The 14,160-nt window shown below is 37.5% G+C and overlaps 1 protein-coding gene across 50 annotated transcripts in view; it reads left to right on the top strand.

The window, feature by feature from the left end:
* Positions 1–14,160, top strand: part of NUMB (NUMB endocytic adaptor protein) — a 167,186-nt gene that overhangs the window by 119,269 nt on the left and 33,757 nt on the right. For all 50 annotated transcript variants that reach the window (XM_081509017.1, XM_081508981.1, XM_081509016.1 and 47 more), the window contains one exon: positions 9,800–9,874. In XM_081509017.1, the coding sequence (XP_081365143.1) occupies positions 9,800–9,874 (75 nt within the window). The remainder of the gene's footprint in view (positions 1–9,799; positions 9,875–14,160) is intronic.

Genomic DNA, 14,160 nt, shown 5'->3' with positions numbered 1-14,160 from the left:
ATTTGGTATTTTCAGCCTGTGCCAAGGAGGCAAGCTCTGCTTACAGGGAACCCAGTTGAAAGGATGGCTGTCACGTAGGCAACTAACATTGTCAGCCACAGTGACTATATCGTGTATGATCTTCACTGTCCTCTCATTTTGTGTTATTTTTTCCTACTGCCACTGCTTTAATCAAGTCCTTATCTTTGTTTTCTCCCTCAGACCATTATAAGAGCTCTTGACTTTTTAATTTTTTTGCTTTTGATCTTGTTTCCCTTCCAAACTATTGTCTTAGTGCATAGTAGTGATCTTTCTAAATTGTAAATATAGTTATGTCACTTTCCTGCTTCCTGTGCTTCAGTGGTTCTGTAATAAAATTCTGGAGAGGCATCTAGACTTTTGTAAAAGTGGACATTTTTAAGCCAAACTGCCTGAATTTGTGTTTGATGTATGCCAGTTATTATTAACTGTGTGATCTCTCTTAAAAATTACTTATCCTCTGATGAATGGATAAAGAAGATGTGGTATGTATATACAATGGAATATTACCCATAAAAAAGAATGAAATAGGGACTTCCCTGGTTGGCCCAGTGGCTAAGACTCCATGTTCCCAATGCAGGAGGCCCAAGTTTGATCCCTTGTCAAGCAACTAGATCCCACGTGCCACAAATAAGAGTTCATGTGCTGCAAGTAAGACCTGGTGCAGCCAAATTGAAAGAAAGAAATAGAAGTTACCTGTTGACACAATGGATAAGAATCTGCCTGCCAGTGTAGGAGGTACAGGTTCGATCCCTGGTCCAGGAAGATCCTGAATGCCTCGGAGCAACTCAGCCTGTATGCCACAACTACTGAAGCCTATGTGTTGTAACAGCTGAAGCCTGCAAACATAGAGCCTGTGTTCCACAGCAAGAGAAGCCACTGTGATGAGAGGCCATTGCACTTCAATGAAGAGTAGCCCCCGCTCACTGTGACTGGAGAAAGCCCATGCACAGCAATGAAGACCCAGCACAGCCATAAATAAATAAAGAGTGAAATAATGCCATTGGCAGCAACATGGATGGACCTGGAGATTATCACACTAAGTGAAGTAAGCCAGAAAGAAAAAGACAAATAACATATTATATTGCTTATATAAGGAATCTTTTAAAAAAAGTTTTTTAAATGAACTTATGTATTAGTGCAAAACAGAAGTAGAAGCACAGATATAGGTAACAAATTTACAGTTACCAAAGGGGAAAATAGGTGCAGGATAAATTAGGAGTTTGAGATTAACATATACACACTACTATATATTAATATAAAAAGGATAACCAACAAAGACCTGCTATATAGCACAGAGAACTATACTAAGTATTTTGTAATAACCTATGAGGGAGAAGAATCTGAAAAAGAATGTGTGTGTGTGCACGCGCGCACACTTGCACTAAGTCACTTCAGTTGTGTCCGACTCTGTGTGACCCCATGGACTGCAGCCCGCCAGGCTCTATGGGCTTCTCCAGGCAAGAATACTAGAGTGGATTGCCGTGCCCTCCTCCAGGGGTTCTTGCTGACCCAGGAATCAAACTGGCATCTCTGACGTCTAACCTGCATTGACAGGTGGGTTCTTTACCACTAGTGCCCCCTGGGAAGCTGGGAGGCCAGAAAGCCCCCATATATGTGTTATATGTGTGTGTATGTGTGTATGTATAAATTGAGTCACTTTGTACTGCACTTGAAACAGTTTAAATCAATTATATGTCAATAAAGAATTTAAAAAGAAATTACTTAACCTCCCTGTGCTTCAGTTTTTTCATCTATAAAATGAGAACTAGAATTAGTATAGGTTATAAAAATTAAGTTAGGGCTTCCCAGGTGGTGCTAGTGGTAAAGAAACCCACTTGCCAATGCAGGAGACGTAAGAGACGTGGGTTTGATCCCTGGGTCGGGAAGATCCCCTGAAGGAGGGCATGGCAATCCACTCCAGTATTCTTGCCTGGAGAATCCCGTGGACAGAGGAGCCTGGTAGGCTACAGTCCATGGGGTCACACAGAGTCGGACAGGACTAAAGCGACTTAGCACACGTGAAAATTAAATGAGTAGATACTTTATATGAAAAACACACCAGTAACACATAGTGCGGAGAAGGCAATGGCAGCCCACCCCTGTGCTCTCGCTTGGACAATCCCAGGGACGGGGGAGCCTGGTAGGCTGCAGTCCAGGGGGTCACGAAGAGTCGGACGTGACTGAGTGACCTCACTTTCACTTCTCGCTTTCATGAATTGGAGAAGGAAATGGCAACCCACTCCAGTGTTCTTGCCTGGACAATCCCATGGACGGAGGAGCCTGGTGGGCTGCAGTCCATGGGGTCGCACAGAGTCAGACACGACTGAAGCGACTTAGCAGCAGCAGCAGCACATAGTGAGTACACGATAAATATTTGCTGCTGCTTTTGTTGTTATTGGTTAGATGACAACTGAATGTTGAAGTTTTTAATCTGCATTTCTTTTCTTGGATGTTTTCCTTAATTGATTTTCTTTTTAAACACTACAAGTTAAATATCTTCTCTTGAAAAGGAGCCAAAGTTTTTGATAGATGTTTGGTACCTGAGGACTTATGCATTGGTCATACCAACCTCTTAGCTGTAAAAATTCTATTTATCCCAGGAGGTGAGATATTTTCTGTTTGCTTACAATTTTACTGCTCGAGTGTGACAGTCTTCTGCATACTCAATGTTTCATTTCAAAGCTGTTTCACACTGTAAAACTTAATGTCTAATCATGTATGATACCAATGAAATAAATCAACTGAAGTGACGGTTGAACAGATACATTATGTTCACATATAAGCTTGCCAGGATGCTGGCAGTGACTAGTACATCATAATTTGCTCTTCTTTCTGAAACATTAAAAATTTGAAAAAAATGTGTCTTTGCATTGGAGCAATGAGATACTTCAGATAAGTTTTTAACATAAAGTGAGACATGTTCTCCTACCTTCAAATGTATATCAGCTGTGCTTTTCTTTTTAACCTTATATAGCTCAACATTTGCATCTGTCCTACACCATTGGTTGTCTCTCTGTCTTGAGTTTATTGTAAAAGTTTTCATTATTATGACTTATTGTTGTTTAAGATGGCACTAAGTAATGTGTTACATTTCCTTCTCTGTGATTCCAGTAACCCATTGATATAGTCAGAAGATATTCACTGAGTGCTTGCTGTGTTGCAGACATCTGCGCACTGTGAACACAAGGGAACAAAAGGGACAAAATCTTTGCACAGTGCATACATTCTAGTGTATATTAACAACGAACAAATAAATACATACACAGAACCTAATATATAAAAAGGGAATGAGGTGTTAAGGAAGTGCAACAGAGGGTGAGATTTAAAATAGGATCGTCAGGGAAGCCCTCATGAAAAGTGATTTTTTTTTTTTTTTTTTTTTTTTTTTACCAAAGACCCCAAAAAAGAAAGCAAATTCTCAGGTGTCTAAGGAAGCAGATTGTAGATAGCAGGGCAGCAAGTACAGAGGCTCTGGGGCAGGAGAAAACCTGGTATGTTGGAGACACAGCAAGGAGTCCGGTGTGTTTAGAGCAGATGGCACAAGTAGAGGTGAAATAGGTGAATAGCAGGGTACCCTGATTATGCGTGTAGTTTAGTACTTTTCAGTACTATCAGACCTATCACCTGTTAATTTACTAGTTATATGGCATTGTCTGAAGCACTTAACTTTTTCGACATCTAGTGTCTCATTTGGAAGGGGAAGTTTTTTTACTCTCTTTATGTTAAGCTTTAAATTTAAGTGATTAGATTTAACCCATATGCTTAGTTTTGTTTTTTTTTTTTTTTGGCTGTACTGAGTAACTTTTGGGATCTTAGTTCTGCGACTGGGTTATTGAACCCCAGCTCTCGGCAGTGAAAGCACAGAGTCCTAACCACTGGACCGCTGGGGTGTTCCCATATATTCTTAGTTTAGATCAATTGTTCAAATGTAATTGTACTCCAAATTTATACATAAAAAATAGTCCATTTTAATTTAGCTACTTCTTTTTGATTAAAGCCCCTAAACAAGTTTTGATGTATGTTATGCACATCTGCTTCCTGTATTTGCTATATAACATAGGCTCTGTGTATGTGATAATGTAAATAAGCTTACACAATGTAAATTAAGCTTCTTAATTTATAAGAAGCTTTATAAGTTTCTTATAAATTAATGACTGTCACTTTTTGTTAATGTTGAGAACTGCTAACTATGTAGTCTCTCACATCAGAGCTCTTCAATTTTTCTCATGGAAGACAGTATGAAAGCAGAGATAATCTACTTTTTAAATATTTTTTTCAAGAAAATGAAAAATGATGTAATTCATCCAAGAATGAAATTGCACATACTAGTTTTTCTAAGCTACATTTTTGTGAATAAAAGTCCCTGACTCAGAGGGAGTTTGGAAAAAGCATATAGACAAAAGAAGTCCCAGTGTCAAATATTTTAGCCATTAAAGCATAAATCAGCTGCAGTTATTCAGTGAGACAGTATCTCAGAGAGGAAAAGAGACCTTTTTAATAATGTTTTTTTCAATTGGCATGTTTTTCTCATAGACACAAGGCTGATTTCCATCTCCACATTTCTAAAATAGATTATGTGACTGAGTTAGTCCATGTGAGATCCTTTTATTTTCTTCTGTTTACCAAGTCTTTTCATCAAGTCTTCCCTCCTTTCCCTACCCCCCGTCATAAATACCTGTATGTGACCAGTTGAGTTAATCAAGATGATAGAGTAAAACCTTTTGGAAACACTTTGAAACCTCTGTTCATTTCTCCAGATTGGAAGGGAAGAGGTTAATAGTCATCATATGCAGATGACATGATGCTTTATATAGAAAACCCTAAGGATTCCACATACAAACTTTTAGAACTGATAAATGAGTTCAGCAAGGTGCAGAATACAATATTAACATACAGAAATCTGTTCCATTTCTTTACACTAACAATGAAATAGCAGAAAGAACAAGTTTTTTTAAAAAAAAAATCTTGCTTAAAATTGCATCAAAAAAGATAAAATACCTGGAAGTAAACCTGACCAAAGAGGTGAAAGACTTACATGCTGAGAACTGTAAAACACTGATAAGGGAAATTGAAGACAGTTCCAAGAAATGAAATGATATCCCATGCTCTTGGGTTGGAAGAATTAATATTGTTAAAATGGTCATACTACCCAAAGCAATCTACAAATTTTCATGCAATTCCTATCAAATTACGTAAGACATTTTTCACAGAACTGGAACACGTACTCCTAAAACTTATGTGAAACCACAGAACACCCAGAATTGCCAAGGCAATCCTGAGGGAAAAGAACAAAGCTGGAGGCATTAACCACGAACCCCCTCCCAACTTTAGACAGTACTACAAAGCTACAGTAGTTAAAACAACATGGTGTTGGCGTAAAATCAAACATATGGATCAGTGGAACAGAATAGAGAACCCAGGAATAAAGGCATACACCTATGGTCAATTAATCTTCGACAAAAGAGGCAAGAATATACATTAGAGGAAAGACAGTTTCTTCAGGAAGTAGTATTAGGAAAGCTGGACAGCCACATGTAAATCAGTGAAGTTAAAACACTCCCTCACACCACACACAAAAATAACTCAAAATGTCCTAAAGACTTAAATATTAGACATGACATCGTAAAACTTCTAGAAGAGAACATAGGCAAAACATTCTCTTATGTAAATCCTAGCGATATTCTCTTAGATCAGTCTCCCAATGCAAAAGAAATAAAAACAAAAGTAAACAAATGGGACTTAATCAAACTTAGAAACTTTTGCGCAGAGAACGAAGCCATAGACAGAAGACAACCTGTGGACTAGCAGAAAATACTTGCAAACGATATGACCAACAGGAGCTTAATTTCCAAAATATATAAGCATTTCATACAGCATAATATTAAAAAACAACCCAAAGGATGAATAGAAGACCTAAATAGACATTACTTCAAAGAAGACACACAGATGGCCAACACATTAAAAGATGCTCAACATTGCTGATTACTAGAGAAATGCAAATCAAAATTACCAAGAGGTATCACCTCACAGCAGTCAGAAGGGCCATTATCAAAAAGCCTACAAATAATAAATGCTGACAAGGGTTTGGAGAAAAGGGAACCCTCCTACACTGTTGGTGGGAATCTAAATTGGTACAGCCACAGTGGAAAACAGTATGGAGTTTCCTTAAAAAAAAAAAAAAAAAAACTAAAAATAGAATTACCATATGATCCAGCAATCACACTCCTGGGCATATATCTGAGGAAAATTATAATTCAAAAAAATATATGCAGGTACTTCCCTGGCAGTCTATTGGTTAAGACTGCACGCTTCTACTTAGTTCCATCCGTAGTTGAGGAAGGAAGATCCCACAAGCTGTGTGGTGCGGCCAGAACATAAACATGCACACACATACACACGAAAGGTACATGCACCCCAGTGTTCATAGCAGCTCTGTTTACAATAGTCAAGACATGGAAGCAACCTAAGTATCCATCAACAGATGAGTGGATAAGGAGATGTGGTATACATATATATACATACACACAATGGAATATTACTCAGCCATAAGAAAGAATGAAATAATGTCATTTGCAGCAACATGAGTGGACCTAGAGATTATCATACTAGGTGAAGTTATATATGTATGCAGGTCAGGAAGCAACAGTTAGAAGTGGACATGGAACAACAGACTGGTTCCAAATAGGAAAAGGAGTACGTCAAGGCTGTATATTGTCACCCTGCTTATTTAACTTATATACAGAGTACATCATGAGAAACGCTGGGCTGGAAGAAGCATAAGCTGGGATCAAGATTGCCGGGAGAAATATCAATAACTTCAGATATGCAGATGACACCACCCTTATGGCAGAAAGTGAAGAAGAACTAAAGAGCCTCTTGATGAAAGTGAAAGAGGAGAGTGAAAAATGGCTTAAAGCTCAACATTCAGAAAACTAAGATCATGGCATCCGGTCCCATCACTTCATGGCAGATAGATGGGGAAACAGTGGAAACAGTGGCTGACTTTATTTTTCTGGGCTCCAAAATCACTGCAGATGGTGATTGCAGCCATGAAATTAAAAGACGCTTTACTCCTTGGAAGGAAGGTTATGACCAACCTAGACAACATATTAAAAAGCAGAGACATTACTTTGCCAACAAAGGTCCATCTAGTCAAGGCTATGGTTTTTCCAGTAGTCATGTATGGATGTGAGAGTTGGACTGTGAAGAAAGCTGAGTGCCGAAGAATTGATGCTTTTGCACTGTGGTGTTGGAGAAGACTCTTGAGAGTCCCTTGGACTGCAAGGAGATCCAACCAGTCCATCCTAAAGCAGATCAGTCCTGGGTGTTCATTGGAAGGACTGATGTTGAAGCTGAAACTCCAATACTTTGGCCACCTGATGCGAAGAGCTGACTCATTGGAAAAGATCCTGATGCTGGGAAAGATTGAGGGCAGGAGAAGGGGATGACGGAGGATGAGACGGTTGGATGGCATCACCGACTCGATGGACATGGGTTTGGGTGGACTCAGGGAGTTGGTGATGGACAGGGAGGCCTGGTGTGCTGCGGTTCATGGGGTTGCAAAGAGTCGGACATGAATGAGTGACTGAACTGAACTGAACTATTATGTGGAATCTAAAAAAAGATGATACAAATGAACTTGTAAAACAGAAGCAAACTCACAGACATAAAAAATGTACTTACAATTACTAAATGGGAAAAGGGAGGGAAGGGATAAATTAGGAGTTTGGGACTAATAGATGCACAGTATTGTATATAAAATAGATAACCAGTAAGGACCTACTTATAGCACAGGGAACTATATTCAATATCTTGTAATAACCTATAATAAAAAAGAATCTGAATATGAATCTATAAGATATATATATAACTGAATATATATTATTTGATTCATTTAAAAGTGAATCTTGTTGTTTTATATGTTTATTCAAAATTACAGCAGTTAAATTTTTAATTATGTAGGTTTTATGCATTCAGTCAGTATTGGAAAGATAAGAGTGAAAATGAAGAATTCAATATGTGAGCATTGTAAGACTATTGTGGGTCAGGCTGCTTGGGTTTGAGCATTCACTCGCTGAATGGTTTTGAGCAAGTTACTTAAACTCTCTATGCGTTTCCTAGGGCACTAGTTATTGTGCCCTATGAATTGCTACTGTTTCACCTTCATCCAGGGCCAAATGGTTGGAGATTGAGAGAGAGTGAGAAAGCAGAAGTGGGGGTTGGGGGTGTTGACCCCCCCCTTTCTGGAATCACAGTCTCTCAGAGGTGCGTGGCTCTTGCAGGTTTCCCTTCCTGCTCCCACGGACACCACCACAGGGTTTCCTGGGGACTGGGGTGTGAAAGAACAAAAATAGATAAATAAAAGGGGTGGGAATTCCTGTACTCTTTGAGGATAAGGTATTCCCATACCTGGTCCTTGAGCCAGAGATAGAGTGCTTTTCCCAGAGTTCTGTGTGTGCCATAGCACTCCCTTTTGGATATCTGGCTGTGTTAAGTTCAAGCTGGAGGGACCAAAGGAGCGAGGAGAGGCATGGAAGGTAAACTCCCTGCCAGTTCAGAAATATTTTGAATTCTGATATTCTGATTCATCTTACACTCTTTACAGAGAACTCAAATAGGTGCTCCATGCATTCTATTCTGGTTTTATGATTTCATTCAGAGTGTGGGACAGGGTGCTGTGCTATGCTAAGTCACTTCAGTTGTGTCCAACTCTGCGGCCCTATGGACTGTAGCCCACCAGGCTCCTCTGTCCATGGGATTCTCCAGGAAAGAATACTAGAGTGGGCTTCCATCTCCTTCTCCAGGGGATCTTCCCAACCCAGGGATCAAACCTGCATCTCTTTAAGTCTCCTTCATTGACAGTGGGTTCTTTACCACTAGTGTCACCTGGGAAGCTAGGACAGGGTAAGGCATGTCTACTCCCATCTTACCAGAACCAGACTCTAAATTTCCTTTTAAAAGAGCACTTCCGATATTGCCATTATCCCTTGTACTTTCTAACCCAAGACTATTCCCATACTAAGATGCAATTTGAATAATATTACTACCTTGCAAAAAAAAAAAGCTTTTTAGCTCTCCATTGCCTCTGGGATTCAGTACAGACTCATCTCAGTATTCAAGTTTCCTAGCTGCATATACCTCATATTCTTGCCAGATGAGGAATACTTGCTGATGTATCGTTATTCTGTTCTACACCTATAGCTTTTGTTAAATTCTCCCTGCCTAAAATAGTTTCCCAGCCTTTCCCATAGGGCTTCTTCAAGTTCTATACATATTTTAAAGCTCAGATGTACTATCTTCTTAAAATTTTAGTTTTTAGCCCTCTTCTTATGTACTTCCCATAAAAGGAGTATGTGATCTCTTCAGGCCTTGAATAGCTGTTATTTTTCTTTGTACCTTTTCAGTATATACACAAACACATGCTTTGTTTTAGGATTATTTTTTATGTCTAGAGATACAGTGTCTAGCACAAGCTTTTATGCCTCAGATTCAGTGGATTCAGGTAACATTTACCTGAATGTTAACCTGACATTTACTTTTCCTTATTATGTTCTTTTTCACCTACTCCCCTTCAACAACTCTTTGAGACCTTTATTCTCAGTCTCATTCATATGAGGACACCGAGGATAAGTAAAGTAACATTATCTTAACTGTTCTGTAATGCTATGAGTTTCTTGAGTGGGATTTTAGTATTCAATTTTCTACCACATAATGTCTACCATATAGTAGCTACTCAGTAAACACAGCAATATCCGTAACTCTTCTCTTCTTTCTACAGTACCTTGGACATGTAGAAGTTGATGAATCAAGAGGAATGCACATCTGTGAAGATGCTGTAAAAAGATTGAAAGCTGTATGTATTTGATGGTTGCCAGTGTTGATCTATACGCTATAAACACTTTCTCAAAAGATTTTGCTCAGTAAATTTCAGTGACCCACTATCCAGTAAGAACAGTGTTTCTTTTAAGGCAAAAGATGTGCGCTTATTAATAAAGAGCATTTCACGTTGTCCATCCAGAGGTGTAAGTTTTAATGACCAGCTTCTTCAGTGTAGGCCAGACATTATCTAAAAAATAGTTTTAATTCAGAACCCATGTTAAACTAGTGGTATGAACTCTTATAGATGAATAATATTCTAAAACCAGGGTAAAACTATTTCAGTTAGTCACTTAACCTAACTGTGATAACTGGATTATAAATTAGTAATTTTAAATCTGTAGGAAACAGCTTTCCAGGAAAAAAGTATAAAATAGAGATACCTGTTAATGGCTGGTGCAGTTTATGTTGGGGAGACTTAACTATCATTACTGCTACTCCCCAGTTTCCTTCTCTGTACTCCTCTAACATTAAGTTTTTCCCTGCCTTTTCACAAACCTCAGCATACTTGAAGTGGAGAGTCCTTTTCCAGGGTCAATAATGTCTATTTTGCCTATTATGCCATAGAATACATCCCAGGCACATGCCTGTGTGTTTAATAAAAGGAGTTCAGAGTTCATAAAGGTTCAGATTAAGGTGTTAACTTCATAGTTTGGATAGGTTTGAAGAATGTTTCTTAGATGCTGACAGCCCTTTTCACAACCTTCCTTTTCTCCAATGTGTGGCCTTTCCTGCCTTTGCTGTGAAAGCTTTAAGCATTACTTCTGCATGCCCTTGCCCCAGACAGCATTAAATACTTGTTGCTTTGGGTTTGCTGGTATGCTAAGCTGCCACAAGTTTGGCTACTAATGAATGAGTGCTTTTTTTTTTTCCCCTCAATTTGCTTAATCAAAACTTTTCTGCTTCTTGGTGTATTTTATATGACCTCTTATATGTAATTCCTCAATATAAAAGATATAAAATCAAGGAAGCAACCAACTCATCAAAGTGGACTGTGTTTTCCAACAAATGTCTGAATCTATTATAGAAAGGAAAGGAGGAGAAAAATAACTGATTATAGTATGCAAAAAACTTAAAAAAAAAAAAAAGACAACCCAGAACAATATACAGATACACATACATACCCTTGACCTCAGATTTTGGTTATTTAAATTCTTAAATGTTTGAATACCTTCTTAGTCTTACCTGTGCTCTTCATTTAATCATCATTAATGTTAAAGGAGCTTCATAGTTTTATAGACTTGCCATGTCCACCTAAATGTGTTCCCCAGTTAAACGCAGCCTCAGATAATGCAATTTTCCAAGAAACTTAAATTCAGTCCCTTATTTAACAAAATAATTCTAAGTTCACTAAGAGAATAAGATTAAGAACACTTTTAAAATTTTTTAATTGAAGGATGCTTGCTTTACAAAGTTGTGTTGGTTTCTGCTGTACAGGAACGTGAATCAGCCATAAGTGTACATATATCCCCTCTTTCTTGAACCCTCTAGGTTGTCACAGAGCACCAGGCTGAGCTCTCTGTGTCAGTTTCCTACTTGTTAATACTCAATGAAACTTCCCCTTCTACTAATACCCTTTTAATGCTGTGTGGAAACAGTTGCAGAAAGTTGGAAGTCGTCAGATGTTGTTCATCCTCAGATCATGTTAGTCTACAAAAATTCATGATTTTTATCTTTTCATATTTTTACTACACAGAAATTTCTAGATACCTTTTTTCCTCCTTTTACCAGACATTCATCTAACAGACATCTGTAATCTACTGTGCCAGATGCTTGTATTGTGCTAAAAGCTGTGTCTGGAGATGTGTTTATTTTCATAGATGATAAATACTCCTCTTAGAGTTTCAGATAAGTGGAAGCAAACATAAAAATGTATAAACCTACAGACTGAAGAAGAAATAGCATGTCTGGAACAAGTTTGAATGCCAAAAAGTTTTAAAATGTAAAGAATTGTGTAGCTCCGATTCTTTATGTTTAAGAAAATACACATCTTAAACCTATCACTCAAATGATTGTTGAACTAAAAATGTAACGTTCTAGTGCTTTTTAAATTTGTGGGAGATTGAAGAAGCAGGATAATTTGCAAGTACAGTTTTTTTATTTTCCTTCCCAGTGATTCCTTAAAATTAGGATTACTTTAACTTCAGTTAGAAGTTATCAACATACTTAATATTCTCAAACGAAAAGATATTGTAATTAAACAACATATACTTCTCAGAGCATAGATATGTTTAATTTTTTTTTTACATTCTATGCGTAAAGTTAGGTACAGTATTTTCAGTTCATTTGCTTTGTGGCGTAATTTACTTAGCCACTTAGGGATGTAGATTGTATAAGATAAATGACAGAAACGACAGTTGCCCATTTTGAGTGCCTTTATGACATAGTTGCAGAGTGAGGAGTACTAATTTTGTAAAAAGTGTTTTGGGCCTTTGGTTATCTTGCTTGATACTGGTGCAAGATGCCCTTTTAAAATGTCTTTTCTTCCCATTGTCTCTGTAAATGTCTTTCCCACTCTGTCTTGGTTTTAGACTAGTTTCGTTACATTACCAGTTTCTAATATGTTGGTTTTTTATTCACTATTTGATATATTTGTTTTAATATATGTTCTTGTTTTAGCAGGTAAAAGAATCATAATTGTTTTTTAAATTAGTTTTATTCTCTAATCTAATAACTGTCTTTTGATGCATTTTGCACGTCATCTTTTTTCATTAACATCTGAGGTCTTTTATAAAAAGAAGGCACACTCCATGTTTAACAGGAGCTTTTCTGGGAGCTAAATTAAATATTAATGAATCTTCTTCTGGTACCTTCCTATCCCTAAAGAATGGTGAATCTTTTAACATGGCCTGCATCTTTTAAAAGCTGGTGGTTACCTAAAAGTCTAACAAAACTAGAGTCACCAAACTTGGCAGCAGAAATAAGCTTAGTCTTACCGTGTAACTACCCATTTTCCTTATTATGTTTGTAGCTTAAATTGAAAACATTTTGTGCAAATATTTGATGCTGTTTGTGATTTTTCAAAACCTAGAGAAAAAACAAACTATTTAGTGTTTGAGAATGTTGAATGAATTTATAATTATCTGTTGTTGTTCAGTCGTGTCTGACTCTTTGTGACCCTGTGCACTGCAGCATATCAGGCACCTCTGTCTTCCACGATCTCCCGAGTTTGCTCAGATTCATGTCCATTGAGTTGGTGATGCTATCTAACCATACTGTCCTCCTAGATAAATTATCTAAGAGAGTCAAATTTCTGTACAGTTGTCTTTTTCTAGGCATTTGTTCACTGTTAATAGCAGTTTATAAAGGCTTACAGTGTAGTTCAGCCAAAACTAAGAAATGTTAACATTAAGCTAGCTCGGGTGAGTTAGAACTCATCTACTTTGCATAAATTCTTCAGACTTTACACGATGGCCAGTTTTCAAAATTTGTGTATGCTTAGAAATTTGTGCTGGGATCACAGACACTTGTCTCTCTTTTACCTATATACACTTATAACTGTCAATGCAAATTTCTTTATTCTAAAACAGTAGAATTTTAAAAGAAAATACAACCATATTCCTCAAATTTCAGTTGTGGCTCACAGATGTGGTTTGGTTCTCAAATATATTAGTTTTCTCAACTCCAGTGAGAGCATTGGGTTTGTGTTCTTTATAAATGATTTATTCCATGTTTGAAATTGAAGATATCTGTTAATTCCCCATGATTGCTATGGAATTGATCAGCACATACATACGTATAAATCAATCCTAATGCATTAGTAAGAATTCTCTAAGTGACATCTTTAACTCAATAAGAAGTCTGACAAGGACCCTTGCTGCACACTTATAATTTAAGTGTAGCATTTTTTAATGTTACTGTGTGATCATTTGAGTGTGGACTGGTTTTCTAATTGGTGACTTCCACATATTTGACCACTGATTTTAAACGGAAAAATGTATATCTACCAATATATTTATCACTTACTATTATGAAAATTTAAATGCAAATCTCACCAAATCAGTATGTCATAATCTTTTTCTCTGCTGCCAAATTTGAATAATCCGTTTTAAAAGTCAAAAGAGAGTGCTAAAGTAACTAGTTGCTCTGCATGAATACAGGTTCTGATTTCTTCTCTTTCTGTGGATTCTTAGGCCGTACAGTATGTTTCCCTGCATTTTCATGCACCCTTCCTTTTTCCCTGTCACTCCTGGTATGGATAACTCTTTAAAACTCTCACTCCCTCCCCTTCTCCTACTTTGCCCTTCACCTGCCTTCTGTGTG

This window comes from Giraffa tippelskirchi, chromosome 7 (genome assembly GCF_054371585.1).
Source record: "Giraffa tippelskirchi isolate mGirTip1 chromosome 7, T2T-mGirTip1v1.2.pri, whole genome shotgun sequence".
In the NCBI taxonomy this organism is placed as follows: domain Eukaryota; kingdom Metazoa; phylum Chordata; class Mammalia; order Artiodactyla; family Giraffidae; genus Giraffa; species Giraffa tippelskirchi.
The sequence above is the reverse complement of the archived record's forward strand: the minus strand, read 5'-3'. Positions and strand labels throughout refer to the sequence as shown.